Raw genomic sequence first — 21932 nt, forward strand, 5'->3', positions numbered from 1 at the left:
TTCTTTTTGCTCACATAAAAAGAGTAAGACGTCTGTTTTCTGTACAGTATCAGATTTTCTTGTATTATCATATAAAATGGACTTCAGAGACAAATAGTCCATTATTTCTTTAGAAAAAATCCATTGCAGTGTATTTTTTTAAACATTCAGCTGAAATTATGTTATGAAAGCAGCTTATCTTGGCACAGCAGGTGAGGCGATGTTATCCTGTTGATTCTAGAGCCCAACCAATACATTAGCTGGCCAAATATATCTACAGATATATTCACATGTAAGCTGATGTAAAACATTTTTATCTTAAAGAAGAAACAATGCAGAGAAGATTTGCATTCATGTTTATATTTGAAGCTAAAAATGATGTTCACCTCTTAATTCAAGTTCTATATAGAATTGGTTGCATTTGTTTTCTTTTTATATAAAATTATTTATAATAAAGTTTACGGTTAAACTGTAAAATTTCTATTGCATTTGATGTGGATTTTTTTTCACTTTCTTACACGTTGTGAGAGGATTTAAAAAAACCCTTTTCCACAGTTTTCTCAGGTTATAATTAATGGATCTTGCAGAAATTGTATTAAATTTGGTGCCGCTTTATTGAATTTAAGGGGACTGTTAGTACTTAGTGGAGGTATGTGCTCTACTAAGTATTTGCCAATTAAAGAAAATACACATTTATTTGAGCTGATACATCTGTATCTGACATGTTTTACTCCATAATATTGGTATCTGGCTCTAATGGATACTGATCTATAGTAATGATGATGTTGCCTTTAATTGTTCATACAAAACATTATCTGTGGCACAACATAATGGAGGCAGTCATTGCCGCTGACATTCAACATGATGTTAATGCATTGAGTAGTAACCATGGTTACTGAGAGGGGTGTGTGTGAGAGAGAGCGAGATGTGTACCTTTTTCTAATTAGTCATTTTCTCCCCACAGCCTTGAGCCAACTCCTTCACCTGCCAAGGCCCAGGCAGCAGATAAACCAGATGGTGAGTTTCTGCTCCTGCTGATGCATAAAAAGATCCGCAGCACAGGTTGTGTTAATAGATTCTTATTAAGTGTCAATACATGAGCATCGGCAGCAACAACATGACGGGCAAAACTGTTACAGCAGACATCATGCATATTACATGAAGAGCCACCTTCCTTTTGTGAAATTATTCCAAGTCGCAGCCAGGTTTTTCCTCTGTGTCCTAATTCCAAAACAAATCACCGTGCTTTCTCTGGCTCAGGCTCGAAGACCACAGCTGCAGTGGCAGGCAGTTCAGGTCCCTCTTGTCGACCACCCTGGGTCACCGACAGTAATTTCGCAGACCGCTTCCGCCCAGACAAGACCAGCACCGTCGTAACCCAGCACCAGCAGCCGGCCCAGCCGACACCCATGCAGAGCCGCAGCTCCATCCTGCAGGCGGCGCAGCAGGGACCTGAGGACAGCGGGAGGACCCCGTTGTGTGGGGCCTGCAACAAAATCATCAGGTAGGATGACACAGACATATCTGAGCTGACAGTTTGAATGGTACATTTTTTTGGAATAAACTCCAATCAGTGTTTGCTCATTTCAAAGTTCTGTTAAAGAAATGACACATCAGTGAAGACAGTTAATATAAACAGTGACAGACTGTGTGTCTGCAGAAAATTGAGTCAGCCAGTGTAATTAACGGTTAGGAGACGTCTCGTTATCACTGGAGATGAGCATTATACTGGCTTTTAAATCATTTAAATCTCATTTCACACGTTTCACAGATAACACAGAGATCTTAGTTCTTATTCTGGTCACTGTTACGAACAGAGAAGATTTATTTTCCAACAAAAGAAGGCACAAACTCAGTAGAATTTTAAAAAAGGTATCTCAGCTCACTGTTGTACCTTGGTGTGCGTTGTTAGCCATGTTTGCCTTGATTGGAGCTGATGTTTCCATTGTAGCTGTGTTGAGTTCTTTCAACCTTTATTTTTAACATTTTCCATACAGCTGAGTACATGAAACATTACAAGATACCAAGAAAACAGAACGACATAAATACGTATAAATAAAGTACATGAAATTTAATTAACAACAAATTAATCGATTAAATTAAGAACAGTTGAAGGTAAATTTCCCCATGGATAAAAAAGTGTTGAGCTTTAGATTGCTCTGTATGTTATGTCGTGTTGCAGGTGCATGAGGAGAAAAACTAAAAATGGTTGTCACCTGCAGCGTCATCTAGTTATTTGAGTGTGTTTGATGAGGGCCCACATTTAAAGACACAGCAGTGATGTGATGTAAGTGGTTTAAAGACCAACATGAGACCCAGTGTGCGTCTCTTTACAGAGAGAGAGAGAGGGCTATCCAACCTTGGCATATAACTTGTACTGATGAGTATTGTTGTTGTTACCAGTAGTGAATCTTAAAGCTATAAAATTACACTGATTGTTAATGTGTGCGTGTGTCTGTGTGTTTTTCAGGGGTCGGTACCTGGTGGCGCTGGGACGTTCTTGGCACCCCGAGGAATTCACGTGTTCGCAGTGTAAGGCGGTCCTGGATGAGGGGGGCTTCTTTGAGGAGAGAGGGTCCGTCTACTGCACCAAGTGCCATGATAATCGATATGCTCCCAACTGTGCCAAGTGCAAAAAGAAGATCACGGGGGTAAGAGCTGCTTTATCGCATCAAAACATAAAAATAGCAACATTTTACACTTTTGTCTGGCTGTACCTCCACTTTCCTGTACAATATATTTCTCTCCTTCTCAGGAAATCATGCATGCCCTGAAGATGACCTACCATGTTCAGTGTTTCAAGTGTGCAGCCTGCAAGACTCCTATCAGGAACCAAGCTTTTTACATGGAGGAGGGCGAACCCTACTGTGAGAGAGGTGAGAGACTGAGCTGTTACAGTTTCAGTTGAGCAGCCTGAATAAAAATTACACATTTTCTTGTGTAATAATGGGAATAAGTATAACGAATGATAGAAAAGCAGGCTAAAAGAAAATGGGTTTGTATTGTGTGTGGAGTAGTTTGATGTGCTTCTAGTTAATTTAGCTTGATAAACATGTTTTCAGTCTGCTCTTCCCAGTCAAACCAATTGCGTCAGAGTAATAATGTAAAGGATGTTATAGTAATAATAATCAGTATCTATTGAAAACAATAATCTTGCCAGAGTTGTTTCTGAATGTTTAGTTAGAATGTGTTTTTTCGCTCAAGGTCTCTCGCTCATAGGATCAAATAACACAAAGGTTTGTCTGTTGCACATTCTTGAGGCTGAGATGAAGGAGTCGTCATGGTGAAACTCTTCTGCTTCAAATAAAAGGAAACAACATTTTATGTAAGAACGGACGGACAAACTCTGCGGTTAGCAACAGTAGAACAGACAGTGACTCTCATGCAGGTTAAATAGAAAAATAAAGTCAAGACTTGAATTTAAAGTCAGACACTGCTTAAAGATAATACCACACAGCATAAAGTTTGTGATTAAACTGTTTTTACATTAAATGCATGCACACTGCAGAAACTCTATGACTTGGCTATGCATTTTGTGATGTGGTTGTTTCTTGAAAAGAAAAGAAAAAAGCAACCACCTCACTGCAGGGTTCCCCCTCTCTGGGTTTGTCGGAGTCATTGTCATTTTCTTCCATCAAACTATTTGTAAAACAAACAGCACGTCTGTATTATTCCTGGGCTTTGTCACAGGCCGACATCGTGAATCTCTCTGCGCGCACCACAGTCAATCATAAAGTGTGATGTTTTCATCTGCTGTAATCTATTTAGCTCCAGTTTACTTCATACATCTCTCTATTGGATTTTATGAATGGCGTGCGCTCTTCTATTATGCTGTAAATGATTTAGCGTGGCGCCGCGCTTCTCACTCACTTCTGAGGCCCTGGCGCGGTTTGCTGCTTTATCAGAGGCGACGCCAGAATTGGAGCACTCGCACTCTGACTAATGCCTGTAGCTCTGATAAACATTCTGCTGCCTCAGCATCTTTCGGGGGATTGTGTGGCTCTCACCCACTCGCTCTTGAGAAGCTGCATTATAACCTGACACTTTCCCCAAGAGACCCTGTAATGAAAGAGACTCGCGAATCCAGTTAAGTATCTGGAGCAATTTCCTCCTCATCCTAATCCCTCCCCTCCACTCTGTAAAGGCACTCGTGTACAGTAGGTGGGCAAAGTAAGGCAAACATCAAATGGCCAATGAGGAGAGAAGAGAGCCAACCTTTGGCTTCAGAAACTGTTCATCCGTCGTGAGAGTCGTCATTTAAGTCCTTTTAGAGTGTGTGTCTGTGTGTGTGTGTGTGTGTGTGTGTGTGTGTGTGTGTGTGTGCGCGTGTGTGTGCGTGTGCGAGTGTGCGCACGTGTTGCTCAACTTCAAGAGGAAAGAGAAGATCTTTTAAAGATGAAAGAAGAGGAAACCTGTTTTGCACTCGGTGCTTCAGAACATGTGAGAAGTGTTAGGTGATGTTTACATACGGTGAGATGTCATGGAGGACGCTTGACTGGATTTTCACAGGATGATAAAAGCTCGTTTTTGAATTTATTTCACTCTGGTGGAATTTATTCTGATCGCTCACTGCTCACAAACCTCTCCTCTCCCATCACCACCCTCTCTCTGTGTCCAGACTATGAGAAGATGTTTGGCACCAAATGCCACGGCTGTGACTTTAAGATTGATGCCGGGGATCGCTTTCTGGAGGCCTTGGGCTACAGCTGGCACGATACGTGCTTCGTCTGTGCTGTAAGTCATTTTGATTGATACGGCTCCCTGTGGGCCTCTCTTTTTGCCCCCCCCCATCTCTCCCAGCACAGTACCACCTAAAAATCTGTCTCCATCTCTGGACCCCACCTCTTTGTCTTTCTCTTTTAACATGTCACCCGCACTCTATCACCCTCTCCATCTTTCTTATTCTTTGTGAAAGCAAATGCTGTCAGGTGAATAATATGTGGCTGCTTTGGCCGAGTAGAAAAGTCAGTACATTCACATGGACAATGTTGAGGTCTGATATCTGCTCTGCCCTGGTTTTCAAATCTGTCCGTCCTTGTGTCTGTCTTCTTTCATCTTTTTAAAGCTCTGCCAAATCAACCTGGAGGGGAAGACGTTCTACTCGAAGAAGGATAAGCCCCTGTGCAAAGGCCATGCTTTCGCTCCAGTGTGAGAGATCAAGCTTCATCTTCAGAGGATGGAACATTTCTCTCTCTCTCTCTCCTCTTGCCTCTTTACCCCAGCCTCTGGCTCGCTCACTCTCACTCTACATCTCCTCTTCGCCAGCACCACACCTTGTTAAAGTTGAGTCTATTTCTCTATCCTGCAGACTTTGTTTCTACATTACATTACATTCACGAGACACTTCAAATGTCCCTGCCTGTAATGCCAAATGCCGAGTAGTGCAACTAGTCAATGGATTAGTTTATATCATGTCACTAACCTGTTGACATTAAAGTCAGTTTATAAAGTGGAACATGGGAAAGTGCAGCTGCAGATCATAGAGAGTTTCTCAACGCGTCTAATTTTGTCCTTGTTCTGAAGTAAGATCACGTCGGTGTCTTCCGAGTTGGAGGAGTCATTCACGTCTAATGATTTCACATATCGCAGTAATGACCCATCACTGCTAAGTGTGGAGAAGTGGTGGCCCCGTTCAGGACCCTGGCCCACTCACTGACTCTCACCACTGTGCCTATTATCATAATGGGGGTCCAGCGGAGCAGAACAGAGGGGGTGTCCCATTTCTGCTCGACCGGACCTCTTCACAATAGCACTAACTGCTGAACTTATCACTTAAGCTCTGGCTAATCAGAGCACGTACTGCAGGTTATAGATTTAATTTGAGTCGTATAATAATCCTTAATTGATCTGTGTGGGCGATGGAGGGGGGGAGGGCTGATATTGTATTTTAACTTTTCACTCTGTTAAGGCAAAGATACGTCAAAGCTTTGAAATCTTTTATAAGACATTTTAATATAAGGAGAAAAAAGATCTTAATGTGTTTATCCATCATGTTTCTATGGTATTGTTATTCTTCCTTTGAATACTTTCAAGCCATTGTTGAATATGTATTTATATTGCTTCAGAATGGCCCTGTAAGTGTTGTTGTTTTGTAGTTTCAAATAAAATTGTTTAGTATTCCCATGTGCTGGGGCAGAACACTCTGGGTGGAAGTGTGTTTTAGAGTTGAAACCATCATCGACCAATGTTTTGCTCTTACTAACACCTGCTCCGTAACAACAGGATAATTGACTTCTCATGTCTTTTGTGTTGTGAGTACAAGAAGTGCCTTTTAAAAAAACAAAATCAAGCTTTACACAAACAGATTTTAGTGAATATCTTTAGTGTACACATTCTCTAGATGTAGAAAGGAAATGACTAACATGTAAACTAAATGTCATATTACTCATTTGCTTTCTCACCAAGAGTTAGCAAGATCACTATATAAATACATGTAAAAGCTCACCAACACAGGATTTTTCATTTGTTTAAACTTTTCAAGAACAGATGGAAGGTGGATGGATGTGAGAAAGGTGATTATTGGGAGCTGCTTACTGAAATTAGAGAATTAGAGAATCTTGTACAGTGTAAACGCTGCACCGAAGCACTGGCCAGGTGAACAAATTGATGTTTGACAATGTAGTAGTTTCAATTTAATAACTGAAAACTGCATTTCAAATCACATGTTTTTGTTTCTAAATGTCTGTTCTAATACGACAAATAAGATTTAATGATCCCCTTGTTTCTCATCTTTATGGGACGCTACGCAAACAGCTTCATGGCTCCAGCTCAGTGGCTCCTAATGTCAGGTTTGGGGAAAAAATCTAAGGGTTAACTGTAACAAATAATCTATGGCAGTAGATTGTGAAAAACTATAGTTTTACCTCGTCGCATTAAAATGATACAAATAAAATAATGAAATAGAAATAGTTTGAGAATGGAAATAATTTCTTTATCTGATCTGACACTTGAAATTGTTGTAAACTCAAATTCCCCTGCAGGATTTTTTCCTCGCTTACATCTTTCTCCTGTAACTAACACCGAGTAAACACACGTCCTTGTTTAGGTAAACAAGTTGAGGGAAGCTGTTGGAGGGAGTGAAAAAGAACACATACTGTAAATAAAGATGGACGACCTGCAACTCTCTGCAAGTCTTGATCGCCCGCTGGTAGCTGTCTGTAGTAAAAGTCATAAACCCCACTTTCTCCATGTTAGTGGATGGAACACGAGTCAAGTACATTTTTCTCATCTTAAGTAGTTCTTATCACAACTGTTAATTTATGCAGTAAGTTTGGTATTAGTTAGTTTTTTGATGCTTTAAAAACATATTGACAGCTGAAACTGATTTACATTTCGTCAGGCATTTGTAAAGGCGGGACCCTGAGACCGTGGCCCCATACCCTGATCACAGAGGAACAACATGGCAGCATTTGTATCCGGAATATTTTTGCTCCATTTTTGGATAGTGGCAGGAAGTGATCTTCTAAACAAGCGTTTCCCCCATAATGTTGACCTATTCCTTTAAAAACATTTTCTCCTGTTGATGAGTGTTTGACTCCTGTGAATTTCATTTTTCAAGCAAAAGATCCAGTCCTTCATTTAACAATATATAATTTATTTACAACAATTTCAGGTTGAATTACTATACATACCTTTCTGAAATGTCATAGATAGATATATATATACATAAGGCCAAGTAAATACTTGAAAGCACTTAGAAACGAATTTCCAAAATTCTACCCACAAATCCATATCATTGTCCAAAAAAGTACAGAAAATCTCCCTTAGCAGAAGTTTTTCTTTGCCACAAAAGTTTTGACAACAATTTACACTGACGATAAGGAACACAAAAGGTTAAAAAAAAACAAACACATAATGAAAAAAAAAAAAAGAAGGATTATACAATTGCATAAGCGCTGTGGCATGTAATAAATACAGCATTTTTGACTTGCAGAAAGGCAAGGAAACATTGAATCAAGGAACTTAATAAAAAAAACATTCACAAATACGGACGTCTAATGTTTTAGTTCAAAAAAAGAAAACAGTTCAGTCAGAGTGACAGGGAGGTATTCACACACCAACACACACACAGACACAAACAAACACACACAATCTCACACACACGCGTTCTTGACACTGTGATGCAAAAAGTATAATTGAGAGATGTTTCCTTCTGTTACACAGGTGAAAAGATGAAGCCTTGAACAACCATTGTGTTTTACCCATACAGAACTATCAGACCCAGGTTTCATCATGAAGAGAACAAACACGCACAGTAATTGCAGATTTGTCGGACAACTCAAATGTGAAGATAAATGCAGAATGTACCGGTGGCTGGTGAATTACATTACTGAAAATGTGCTTAGACAACACATCCAAGCCGAGTACAGGGGTGATAAAATTTCACACACAGTCAGACTGTACAACTGCCATGGCTCATCCAAACATGCTGTGTCAACACTGGCCTGTCGGTGTCCGAGAAACTGATTCTCTCTCCCTCCACACAGCCACCACACGAGCGTTAAATGCCGCTTCCACCTCGTCTGTAAATGCTCACACTTAGAGAAACCATAAAAATAGATGAATGCAATGTAAGGACGAACAAAACGTGTATAGAAACTCCTGTAAAACAGTCTCTAAAACCCTTAACACTGCAATAAGTCTTCACTGCTAGATCGCCAAAGGACAGTATATAGGCAAACACGTCACGGTTTCGACTTGACAAATGCTGCGCCAGTTAAGTGTCTTTTTTTTGGCTTTATATTAAAATATAATTTACATTTCTTTACAAAGTGGTAAAATGAACGGACACATCACTGTTGAACAGACAGCATCAATTTTGCCTCAAGACAAAAGCGAGGAAAGTAGATAAAAGTAATGACTCATAATGACTAGTTTTAGAAGAGACAGCAACTCTGACTTATTCTATACTAGCTGCAGGTAAAACGACGCTGAAACAATATCTGAATGGATACAATGTGAGGATGTAGTGGCCTCAAACGATACTCAGAAAACTTTGGTTACCAATTCTGCTGATATACAGTATGCAAAGTGACAGCACACGGCTGGTATAGAAAAAGTATTTACATATTACACGCGACGATGATCCATTTCAACATGAAAAGATTCATTTATTAAGGTGGTATCACAATTCTATCTGAAAGGGGCTTGATTCAAAGGTTTTGTAATAGTAATTAAAAAAAAGGTATTGTATGGTATCTCTACATCAAAACAATGCAGCGATTTGTAAAAAGTGTCGTAGGTCGAGAAGAGGCGTGTTTGATGTGATTAAAATAGGCTTAAGGATTGAGCAGGTGCCGGGATGTCGTATAAAAACAAAATGGGGAATTTCGAAAAGTGGAAAACAGACGTGCTCCGCCAATGGGAAACAGAAATGTACATTCCAAATATCTGACAATCATAAAAGAGGCTCCAGGTCAGTGTTAAAGGTCAAAGCCACAGGAGCTGGTGGGCTGGGCCGTGCTAGCTGCGGAGAGATAAGAGGGGATTTAATGACGCGGGGGGGGGGGCTCTCTTTATAACTTTGAACACACAACTTCACATGCAACCCTGAGGCAGACGGAGAAACTATGGCTAGTTTGGGATTGCTGTTGCTTTTTTTTTTCAAAGTAATTACTGAACCAGCGGAGCTCAAAGATATACTGTATGCAAGTTGCCTTACTTGACAGATCCATTTACTGAACACTGTGAACATCAATGCAAAGAAGCAAAATACAGAAAAATAATCTAATGTGTAGTTGCAGTTTATGGTTTGATGTGAGACTAAACCGATTTTTTTTTTTTGCCACACTGGCTATCAATGACAATAAAAAGAACTCACGTACAAAGCAAATCTTTTGTGAGCAGAGGCGTGACAGTGCGAATAAGCCACTCTTAACTTTCTCTGAGAGACAGGCGTTTCTCTGATACTATTTGCCGCACAGCGAATAGAGACTTGCTTTAAGAATTATCAAAACAAAGCTGCACAATCAGCCTTTCCACACGAGTAATCTGGTGACGATTTTTGAAGAATTTGCTGGCAGATTTTCTGTGGGAAAGTGCTCTGCATTATTCATGGGGGATAATAACCCTTGTGGCCAAGTTGTTATGTCTAACATCTCAGAATTGTATGTAATGTAATCAAGGGGAAAATGTCATTTTGAAAATGAGTTTTCAGGACATTACTGCCCACATATACAAATATGTGTATGTATATGCAACTGGAACACCTTTTGGCCCTATGGCTCCTTCATTAGCTGTTGAATTTCAGAGAAAACAAAAGGCTTGGGAAAGACTTGAAACGAGAATGGACGGATCAAAAATCCCAGGCTTTAAATAGAAATGGCTTCTGAAATATGACTTTAGTGAAGATATTTCTCACTCTCCCTTTAAAAATAAGTTCAAAAGAACCAGAACTCCACATATATCGATTTAGAAGCAGGAAGGCTGCGAAGCGTCTCGCTAAATCAAGATGTCAAGATGTTATATTCACAGTAGTGATACCGGCTGGACTAAGAAAAGAAAAAAAAGAACACACACAAACAAGATGAGACAGGTTTTGGGGCTTTGACGTACAATCTGCTTTAAACCTGCAAGTCCAGGATGTGCTACAAGCCGCCTGTATGAGTACGTGTGTGTGTGTGTGTGTGTGTGTGTGTGTGTGTAAAAAAACACCACATTGAAGATGTCCATCTGTACAGTGTGTTTGAGAATGGACAGGAGGAGACGTTCACAGACCCTGATGACCTCATTACAAATGCGTTCAGCGTGTGATGTCACGTGACAAACCTGCCAATTGCATATGTCGCCTCTTGAACCTGAAATGACAGACACTTTTTTTTGTCACATCCCTTTGTATTAACCTAACTTCAGAAATGATTGGCTGAATTTGCAGTGTTGGACATTAGTCATAGCATTATGTTTGCATATTGCTCCTCGTTAGCCTTAAACGGCTCGTTTGTGGAAAAAGGCATGAAGTTAATTTAAAGTGATCTTTAAAGTAGAAGCAGGGTTGGGACTCACTTGGAACTTTGATGGAAAAATAAAGAGTATTTATTTTTTGAGCTCATGAATACATTTCCCAAAGCACCTCCGCTCTACCTTTCTCCTCATTTGGTCATTTGGTCAAGAAATGGGGACTCGATCTGTCACAAACCATTCACTGTCTTCTAAAGTGAAGACGAGGGACACTGGGGCAGCTCTGGTCTTCCATTCCTGCTGCTGTAATCGTTGGGGGGGTGGGGGGGATTTTGTGTCGTTGTTGTGTTGTGTACTTTTTTTCCTCTTTGCACCAGTCTGTCTCTGTTTTCTGGGTTAGCACTCGCCATCAGAGACCAGGAATATCATGGCCTCCTGTTTGCCAATGTCAGCCATGACCGCGGCCAGCTGGTTGATGTTGCCGCTGTGGAAATGTTGCGCCTCCCACAGGTCCAGGATCACAGAGGTCGGGCTCGCTTTGGATGCAAAGAAACTCATGTGTCTGCAGAAGAAAGCACAGAAATAACGGTGAGGGCACATTTTATCAAATCAAATGGACAGCCTCACATTTTCTCTCCATTGACGGAGTCTTAGGAGAACCTCTTCAGTTGCTAGTTTATTTTGCCACCGCTTCTTGTAACTGTCAATGTCAAGTTTTATTGTGTTATACTGCTACGTCCTGATACGCCGGGGTGGAGCAATAAGTAAAAAAATGATGAAAGGTATAAGCGCTCAGTCTGGCTCTTCAAACTTCCATCAAATACCGAATCTCTGGCAATTTTCATTTGAAGCTTTAACACCATAAGCCTCATTCCTCTTCATTTGATGTCGAAATTGCCCCTAAATCCCATATAGTGAATCCTATACGGACTTTCACAGCTAAGTCGGAAGTGACCTTTTCCATTTTAGGAGCAGGAACCTTTACGATCAAACCCAATCAATGACAACAAAGCAGTGGCCCCAGCCGGCTGTATATTTGATGTTGAGTGGGACCTAATCTCCGCGGCACCCGAAGATGCTTGTTTGATTTAATGGCCTTTTCCTGTTCTTCAAATGTCTGGGGCCTTAACTGTTATGTAGAGCACACATGACACAGGAAAAAAACAAACAAAAGAGAGTGGTGTAAACTCAGGGCACATAGAGGTGTGTTGCTGCGTGAGTGTTTTTGCCGGGTGGGAGGGGGTGAGGCAGGAAATCCAAAAACCCCAACAAGTTCCTTTCACCTTGACAAAGGTCAGACAGAGTCCATTACTTCCTCACATCTTCTGTTTGCCTAGTGGAGCGTTCTGTGATGGCTATAAACATGCGGCTGCTTTACCAGTGCACAAGCAGAGAACACAGTGTCGCTCTGCTATTTTTGAGTCAATTGGATTTCATAGCACACACACACGCATGCACACACACACACACAAAGCCTTCGCTTTGCGTCGGGAGAGCACAACAGAGGGAAGTGTTGGCCGAAAAAAATTGTCAGGGAATGAAGCTCTGTGTCATTATTCAGATAAAAAAAGACAGAGCTTAGCGTCCCGACGTGTCAGCCCTGCTTATTCACCTCGTTGTGTGAAACACGAGCTTATCTTGTACGGCGGTGCATCTTTGGGGAAAAAGATCAAATAAAAGGTTCTTGGCATTTTTAAGTTTTATTGATTGGTCCCGTTCCGCTCGGTCTGGACACTTTACCCACACAGAGACAAACTGAGAAATACAGCGTGACAGAAAGCCAGGCAGCCGCTGCCTTCTCAGAAAAAACAAACAACATGTTGTTAAGGACGGATCAAACAGCAAAGCAGTTGTTTCTTCCTGAGGCCTGAATGAGAATTGATTATGTTGAGCAAAACAATTGCTAATTAAACCCACAGTGCATCAATTCAATTTGTGATTAATTTGGGTAAATAAAGTTGATTGGACAAATTAAGTGCAGCTATTTGATTCCATTACAATGTAGAAATTAAATTGGAGGATAAGGGATCAATGCACGGCTGCAGTCTGTTATAGGTACCGCGGTGATAAAGTACAGTTACTGAGGTCGGCACAGATCCAGCACTACTTCATCTTTAGTTGCTGCTGATGGGCAGCTCGCTCGCTACCTTTCCAATTACAGCTGTTAAGCAGAATGCGGCAGGTACAAGTTTAGCAGCAGAGTCTAAGCTGCTTACCTGAAGAGAGTGGGGGGGTCATGTTTTCTTATGGAAATGATGGCTGTATCCATCTAGTCCACATTAATCCTGTAACGTTAGCTGTGTCGAAGGATTAGTTTGTCAAGGCAGAACCTTGTTTACCTGAACTTTAGGAAAAACACTCCACTGTGGTGGTGTTGCACTTCATCCGGATTTCTTAAAGTGGCTGGAGTTTCACAGTTGAATGTTAACCTCGGTTAGTATGACCCTTCTCAACCATGTGTGATCAAATGCTTCATTTATTGACTATTTCCAGAAATCTCTTTCTGTCTGTCTGAATGAATGTGGAATGCATATCTGTTCATTCTTTTTATTGCAAAGGGCCTAAGGAAGTGCAGTGTTCAATTTGGTGCAATAATTTCACTGTAAATAAACCAGCGCTCTGTACCAGCAGTGACTACAACTTATCAGCATAAGTGACTATGTTGATCAATCCCATTCCTTTTGCTGAAGTGTCCAAGATAAAGAACCCCAAAGTTTCCCCTTCTCAGAGAGAAAGTGCTGCATACAGATGCACTGGATGAATGTGTGTGTGAAAAAACTGTTCTGTAAAGTGCTTTGAGTGGTCATCAAGACTAGAAAGGTCTTGTATAAATACAGACCATTTACAAATGTAACTGATTCTCCAGTTCAGCTGTGGTGCAGCTTCAGGGTTCTGTGGACTGACTCCTGCAGGAGATCTTGACTTCTTAACCTATTAGTGCGAATGCTGCTGTGCAGCTTCTATTCCCAATGGAGTTAGGGGCTCTGGTGCAATTTCTGCGTGCTCCAATCAGTGATCAGATAAGGCAGTGTGGTACTATACAGTTGCTATTTACCTCTCAAGTTTAAGTCTTTGTGCTAGCATTCTCCAGTCAGCTCCATTGGGACAGGGAGCATCCAGGCTGCTGCAGATCTTCTGCCTGATGAGGTACGGGATCTGAAATGCGCTGGGTCCTGCCAGAGCTGTGGCGTTACTGTCCATCAACAGAAACTCAGAGTCCACAGCTCGGGTGTCCTGTTAGGGAACAGCAGACATAAAACTTTTTTTTCTTCTCTGCACAGCATAATTACAGTTCATTTATGGAGATATGAATTTGCTGAGTAATAGCGGCTGAGTAATCAGTTGCAGCTTGAGTATTTATGCTGAGAATTACCTTGGCGATGTTGAAGTCGAGGCTGAAGCTTTGTCCCTCCCCCTCCACCTGCCACACACACAGCTGGCAGGTGAGCTCGCAGGTGCCGAGGCTGAGCCGCTCCAGAGTGAACGTGCAGTGCAGGTACCGCTGGGAACCGTTCCAGATGTGGTAGAACGGGATCTCCTGCAGAAGAGACAGGGCGGCACACACATATGGTAAATCAGCGGCACAGTCAGAACTGCGTGTCTGAAACGAGGCTTTAACAGCACCGCCTGCCTAAAATACACCGAGCTCATTAATTACACTGACATAAGCTGTCATTGTTAGGTGAGACCAGCTAAATATATCCAGCAGACTGACATCACTTAGGTAAGGTCAAGGGAAATGATTGTTATTGATATGTTGCTGTGAAGGGAGTCAACAGCTGTACACCATTTCTACAGTATATGTCTGACATGGGAGTTGTTTTCTACTTAATATGTTACAGTTGATTCAGCCTCTTTTTTCTTTTCTTCAGTTTGTGCACAGCTACAAATGAGGCAGATATTCTACAAGCTGAATCATCACACCCCTACTTTACACGTATACATTATAGGTATGAGCACCACCAGTGTACAGGACTAGACTCCGTCTGGTAAATTGCTTTCTGCATCTTTCTCTCTGTTGCTCTATATTCATGTCTTGTTTGCATATCTCAAGAGAAGCAGACAGGTAAAAAAAAAAAACACAGAGCACACTAACTCCTCGCTTCACCCTTGGTTTAACAGCTGACAAGAACTCAGTTTGAGACCGGGGTGAGGGGCTGCAGTTCATCCTTTCAACCAAACGGGGGCACTGTTACCCAGGCTGACTTGCAGCTGAGGGAGCTGGGTGCAAACGTCTTCATGGGACCCCAGGGAGACTAAAGGCCTTTTTTGACCGCACTGCTGAGAGGGGAATAACACTTCCAAATGAACAGGCACAGTCCAGAGTAATAAGCCTCTGTTCTGGGTGCATTGTTGCTGCCACTGCTTGCTTGGCACAGCCTGCTCGTGCTCTTCGGGGACCTGGTGCTCAGTGCTTACATAGTTACAGCCAGAATGTTTTCTAGTCCTCTTTGAACAGCTCTTGTGTCTCCGTTGCCTGGCTGCAGTGCGGTGGACCTCGCAGGTGTGGGGAGTGCAGGACAGGTTCCAGGATTCAGGTTGTTAAGTTCCAGATATTTACATAGTGCTCTATATTTCATCTGCGCTCCCTTTGAGAGAGCAGGCAGCTTGGATAATCAATCAGCTTGCGGCTCTGGGTTAGTGCACACACACCCCAGCTACCCGATATATATGCACATGTATACACCTCGTGTGCAGGCATGAGTGGGCAAAAACATCCACTCTATCCACAGGGGTGCACACACACACAAAAGGTCTCCGACGCTAACAAATGACTTCAAGTTGCACACAGTGCCAAACAGAGAAAGGTTATTGGATGGAGGAGTATTGCAGTAACAGACTGAAAAAGACTCCTTTGTGTGATCAGCTGAAGCCAAACCAAAACAAACCTAATTAAAACTCTGGACCAACTAAAATGGAAACAACTTTCCAGAGAGACAACAGGACGGTTACACAATTGTGGTAACATGCAGTGCATAATAAGTATACTATAGTACCCAGCTGGTGCACTCAAAATGGTCAGGAAGTTTAGTGCAAAACAAAGGACACTTCTCATCTGCACAAGAGGCACCACCAACTTAACTTCTTTGGACACAAAGTCCGTATTTTTCTTATACATTTTTTTAGGTCTGTCATCCAATAAAAGTTTCGGGCCCAGAAACTTTGCACACTGAGTCCGATGCATTTTGTATTATTATTATTATACATCGATTTTTTCCGAAAGTTTGCAGAAGGAGATAAAATGGAGACCAGCAGTGAGGAGGATTTTGTGGTTCTCTCATTTCTTGAAAAAACTAAAAGAAAACATTGGGTTCATTGGGTCCTGACAAGCTGTCAGGAACAAGGAGAATTTCATCTTCTGATCAAGGAGCTGCGAAATTATCCCGATTGCTCTGAGGTCTATTTGTGTTTGATATGCTACCAGCACTAAGATCGCACATTAGAAAGAAGAAAAGAAAATTCTCTGAACCAATTGATCCCAAACAGCCTTTGACAGATGCGAAAAATGCAGCAAATCGAACGTTAAATGATGGAAAACAGTTTTGGTCATCGGTGTGTAAAAATCATTGACACAGTGTGAGGTCGTATTTATGTAAAACGTGTGAAAATTTCAGAAGAAAATTACAGACTTAGACCTTTACTTCTGAATTTGTGAAAATGTGGCCGAGGAAGGAGGACCCTGAGCCAACAGCAAAGGAGATATTTTGGCGGGGGACAATCGTGGTCGTGATTCGTGTACTATTCCAGCGAGTCTACTATGTACAAAGTGTATTACATGTAAGTGTATTGACTTCAGTATCTGATGTGACACACAGAACAATAACAAAAACAAGCTACTGAAAAACTATTGATTACTCAGTTGTATCACTCTTGCCAACACGTTCTCTATTCTTCTTTAATTTCTCTAAATGGCCAATTTAGAATAACAAGAGACAGCATGGGTTTTAAATTGAGTATACAAAGAAACACTTAAAAAAAAGCCCATGTAACAGCTGATGCTCAAATTTCACGGATACAGCCAGGCACTTTGTAATACATCTCCGTGCTCCCGCTCTGATCTGCAGTGACTCCCTGCCCCTGCGGCCCCCCACGGCCCCCCAGCACACCTGGTAGCCGACTAGCAGCTTGCTCCTCCAGTGCGCCTGGGGCATGTCGTGGATGGACAAGCGCAGGTTGTGGTAGCTGTCTTTGAAGAGGAGGACGTGAGGCTCGTCAATCAGCCGACCCCCGAGCTGCCGTTCCATCTGCATCACCTCCTGATGAAAGAGAGAGAGTGGGAGAGGAGCAAGAGAGGGAGAGAAGAGGGAGAGGAGAGGTGTCAGAGGAAACACATTTACCATCGCAGACACAGAGGTAAGTGAAAATGTGCAAAAACAATCCATATCTGTGTCTCTACCTCATAATTCACACACAACTGCACAGGTTGAAACAAGAACTTGTCTGCAAATTTGACACAATGAAAACAACACACAGGTTTGCACAGCGTTCTTATTTAGACTTTCAAGTAGGTTTTGTTTTCATTTGCATTTGATTGTCTGTCAGTCAGCAGGATTAAGCAAAAACAACTGGACGGATCATCATCAAACTTGGTGGCAGAATGCTTAATGGATCCTAGAAGAACCATTTAATATTATTTCAGATTTAGGTTTTTTTTCTCCTTCAACATTGTGAGATCGGGCCTTTTCAACATTTACACACAGACACAAACGCATACCGCGACAGACACACAGCATGAGCATGAGGCAGGGGTACAGTACATCTTAGGACAGGATGATATCATCTCTGCATGCGGCCGCAGCGAGCTGACTTTAATGTCACCACAAGGTTGATCCCTTGCCTCTGTGTCTGTGTGTGTGTGTGTGTGCCTAGGCCCCGGATTCTAGCAGCTGCATTAGCATGCAAACACTCCATTCACTCTGGCCTACTAGCTACCTGGGCAGTGATGAAGTCAGCCAACGAGCCATTAGTCAACTGCTCATTGTTCTCGCATGGCGAATCTCCTTAATTTCATTTTTGTTTTTGTGCCAGGAGAGATTTGTAAATGCATGCTTAATATTTTAATCTCTGTGGGACTTGCTCAGTGGACCATTTGTTGCTGTCCAAATGACCATCTGGAATGGGATGATAATATCCGCCGCATTTTCCTCTGATCTATCACTTTGGTTTTTGAGCTGTATGCTTTTGTGCCGAACGAGTCCTTAATCCAGCCCTTTGGATGGTGTTCACACGTGCAACCTCCCGCTCTATTCAGAGGAGCATATTACAACAGAGAAAAACAGACCTCTGAAATTAGCAGTGTGAAAAGACCTCAGAAATAAGATATGTTCCTTTAATCTGTCTGAGGGGGGAAAACAAGATGGCAGCACGGAGAAAACAGGCAGCCAGAACATGCCTCGGTGTCTGGGAGACACATCTCGAAGACGTGGCTCCTGGAGGGAGATGTGTGTATGATAGCGGCCATATGTTGAGTGCTGCATGCCAGCGTGGTTGCCTATGGTATGATTTCAGCAAAGACATCTAATTAAGGAAGAGAATGGCACTAATTTCTAACTGCACAACGCTGATTCAATTTTCTGCACTCTTTCCCAGGAACGGGCTAGACTGATTCCAATTATAAAGGAACGGAAGCTGTTAATTATCCATTTGGAATCTCTACCTGCTGTTGTTATTTGATGTGCTTCTCTTCTTCAGCCAGTGAGCACTTTTCCGGCTCAGCTCAAGAATTGAATTTCCGTGTTTGTTTGGCGTGTTGCTAATTTACATGTTTGCTTGATTCCTTATCTTCTCGTTAACATGGATATTATGCACCCCCCCACCCCGAACATGATTATTCCTGCATCTACACTGTTATATTCTTTTCACCCCAACTCCACCAAACAATGGGTGGAGCACAATGCCCTGACTGAAGGTGCCTGTCTGGAATAATCTCCCTACTGTACTGCCACGCTGGAGCCTTGTGATGTTACCCAGCCCACTTACTCAGCGAGAGAAGGTCAGACAATGGCTCTAAATCAAAGCATTGAGGTCTACTGAGTTAATAACGGGGGCAGCGCATTCTCCGCAGAATTAAAAAGCCCTCTGCTATTATGTCTCTAATGCAGACAAAAGGCACATTATGAGGGCTTCCAGAGAGGTTCATTTAATGCAGTTCTTAAGCGCAATTATTTGTTGGGGATGATTAGCATTGCAAATCGAGGCTGGTAGACTTTGATCAGGGTTTTGACCTATACCAGTGGATCTATAGGCCTGCGAGCAGAGGGAAAGAGCGCAGAATGCCAATTATCTTATTATCAACAGCGAGTGACTAGAATGAATACTAACTTGCCTGGCTCGCAGTTTGTCAGGTTCAAAGCTGACACGGCAGGATTACAATCAAACAGGGTCTAGGACATGGCACCCCCGCTATTTGACAGGGACACCGAGCTCACCGAGGGGGGACACGCACTCGCTTCAGTACAGCGTGCACGTGTCCTCGCTCTCAAATGACACCGTATTTTTGCTTGTATATTGTTTGTGTGTGTGCCTGAGTGGCTCCGTTTTTGTGCAGGATTCCAGCATATGTTCTGGACCGGGAGAATAATGGCCCTCTTTACACCCCATTATCCCGTTAACAAATGACAGCGTGAGGGAGCTAATTGATGAGAAGCTAAATTTGACCGTATTATTTACTCTTTCTGGGGGAAAACAAAGCAACGGTTTTGAATTGATTCATCACATATTAATCATCGACCGGGAGCCAAAATTTGTGTTGCCATTTGGCGGAGATAAGAAGAGGAGCGGTTTTCTAAGACACCGTGACCCCTGTACAGCTGCGGAAAACATTAAGATGCATGAGACGGGCAAGAAGTTCAAGTACTGCAGGAGAAAAACCCCTTTTGTTCTGACGGAATTTGTGATAGCCTGTGGTGTGTGTAAAGACTGTGAATTTAGAGTCAGACAGAGCCAAGACCACCCCCTGGCATTCAATGAGGCCGGCTAAAGAGAGTGAGATAGAGCAGGGGAGGAGTGAAAAAGAGCAGGAGCGGGAGAGAGAGGAGAGAGACAGAGGGAGCTTAACATTTGTGTCTCCGGGTCACTAGAGTGGCCGGCTTTAGCAGGAGAGATAACAGGATTACTGCAATCATGGCCACAGTTTTCTATGACTTCAGCCCTCCCTCCTCATCCTCATTCACCCACCTCCCCTGCCCCGCCCCCAGCCCCTTCTTCCTCACCCCATCCTCTCATCCTCTCGGCTCGGACCACAGCTGGGACTGTGATGGACTGGGGACGGGCTCCACCAGGGGAACAAGAGACACTCACACAGCTAATCTCCTCAGGCTGGTGCTGACAGAAAGAGGTTAGCAGTTGCACCAAACTCTCTCGCAACAAAAACAGCCAGGCCAGACATTGGATGCAGGAGAGAAACACTCCACACAAATCAAACTAAAAGGCAGCTATATATATATATATATATATAAGAACTATATATATGCGTGTGTGTCTAAACTTGACTGGATCAAAGCTGCATATTAAAATATTCTACTTTCCTCACAGCAAGGTCATGCTCTTACATGTGGTCGTCTTTTGTTCTGTCATGCTGTGTAATAAACTGATTAAGTTAACGGCCTCTGACAGGGATTATAATACAGAGTTTGATCAGTTAATTAGTCAAGCTACGTGTCAACCGCAACACGGGGAGCGACGCACGCTTATTCCCATAAACTCGTCATCACCCCTCCACTCTCAGCGACGCTGCGTCCTCGCGTGTGCTTAAAAATGTGCATTCGTAGAGATGATCCATTTTCAGAGCTGCTCTTTTCAGGCAAATGCATTTGTTTATAGAGAGTAGTCCAGCTATGTGGGCTCCATAAATCTGTGTATTTGTCAGCAGGATGTGACAGGCTTTTCCTCTCTGACTGAGAGTCTATCAGTCTGAGCTCCAGTGGCCATGCCCGCTACAGTCAACTCTGATTAATAACTACAAATAGAAGGGACTTGTCTGCGGAGTTATAAATGGGGACTGTGTTTGCGAGGAAAAAGATGCACATTCCCCCTGATAAATCATAGAGCGGCACTGGAGAAAACAGCACACGGGAACACAGGAATATAATATAGAAACAATTTCTCAGCTGGGCATGGTGATAAAGCTCACTGTCTTGTTTAACTTAATGCCAGCAATTACTGGGCTGTGCTCTTCTGCTTTTCTTGCTGGAATTCCTTGCCAGTAACCATTCTGATGGAGGAATCACCGAAGCTGTTAATATTACACCATGTGTGCTGGTCTCCTCTGATACATTAAAAGCAAAAAGGGTTCTGCTTAAATATATCTCGCTGCTCAGGAGCTAGCGAGCAAATGTCATAGTTGGAGCACATAAACAGTTTACGAGTCCTTTTAAAGGCAAATAAGAATAATAGCTTAAGGTCACACGGTGTGCAAAAGAAACCAGGAGCCACTATTTAATAACCAGTGACCATCAATTAAACAGCCATTTAACAATGAACATACTTTTTTACCTTCACGAGACAACAAGCTGAATGTAGTGGCCTCTACACATAAACTTTGATAAAAGTGTAAATTCTTACACCTGAAATACAACGTTTAGGGTTTAAAAGCTTTTTTTACCATTTGAAAATATCCCATGGTATATCAGAGGTGTTGAAAAATCAGCAGCAACGCGTATATAAACCCAGCTGTATTACAAAAGAAAGTTAACACAATGTATTGTATGTAGAAATACGGCTGGTGTTTGCATCAGCTGAAGATGCTGGGAGGCATTAGCAGCTATTCTAGACAGCAAAGACAGAGACTGTAACATCAAGTGTATTTTGAAGTATTAAACACATATATAAGACTATTGCAACTCCCTGCTGGCTGGTCTGCCTGCTAGTGCCATCTGACCTCTGCAGCTCATCCAGAATGCAGTGAGCTAAGTTCTCTCACACTACACTGCTCCTCCGCTCCCTTCACTGGTTACCAGTGGCTGTCCGCATCTGCTTCAAGCCACAAGCGAGAACTGATCAGGCCCAGTCTACATACAGGACATGGTTAAACCTTACACCCCAGCCCATCCAATAAG

General features: G+C 42.4%; 2 protein-coding genes across 6 annotated transcripts in view; one reads left to right on the plus strand and one right to left on the minus strand.

The window, feature by feature from the left end:
• pdlim7 (PDZ and LIM domain 7) overlaps positions 1-6117 on the plus strand; it is a 33161-nt gene extending 27044 nt beyond the window's left edge. For both annotated transcript variants that reach the window (XM_020082672.2, XM_020082681.2), the window contains exons 6-11: positions 944-996; positions 1240-1483; positions 2450-2630; positions 2735-2855; positions 4598-4713; positions 5045-6117. In XM_020082672.2, coding sequence (XP_019938231.1) covers positions 944-996; positions 1240-1483; positions 2450-2630; positions 2735-2855; positions 4598-4713; positions 5045-5131 — 802 coding nt within the window. In that variant the 3' untranslated portion in view covers positions 5132-6117. The remainder of the gene's footprint in view (positions 1-943; positions 997-1239; positions 1484-2449; positions 2631-2734; positions 2856-4597; positions 4714-5044) is intronic.
• Positions 6118-9740: 3623 nt separating this feature from the next.
• Positions 9741-21932, minus strand: part of unc5a (unc-5 netrin receptor A) — a 137595-nt gene continuing 125403 nt past the window's right edge. For all 4 annotated transcript variants that reach the window (XM_069531561.1, XM_069531560.1, XM_069531559.1 and 1 more), the window contains 4 exons: positions 16983-17132; positions 14249-14413; positions 13931-14109; positions 9741-11437 (listed from right to left, as the gene is read on the minus strand). In XM_069531561.1, coding sequence (XP_069387662.1) covers positions 11272-11437; positions 13931-14109; positions 14249-14413; positions 16983-17132 — 660 coding nt within the window. In that variant the 3' untranslated portion in view covers positions 9741-11271. The remainder of the gene's footprint in view (positions 11438-13930; positions 14110-14248; positions 14414-16982; positions 17133-21932) is intronic.

This window comes from Paralichthys olivaceus, chromosome 9 (genome assembly GCF_024713975.1).
Source record: "Paralichthys olivaceus isolate ysfri-2021 chromosome 9, ASM2471397v2, whole genome shotgun sequence".
In the NCBI taxonomy this organism is placed as follows: domain Eukaryota; kingdom Metazoa; phylum Chordata; class Actinopteri; order Pleuronectiformes; family Paralichthyidae; genus Paralichthys; species Paralichthys olivaceus.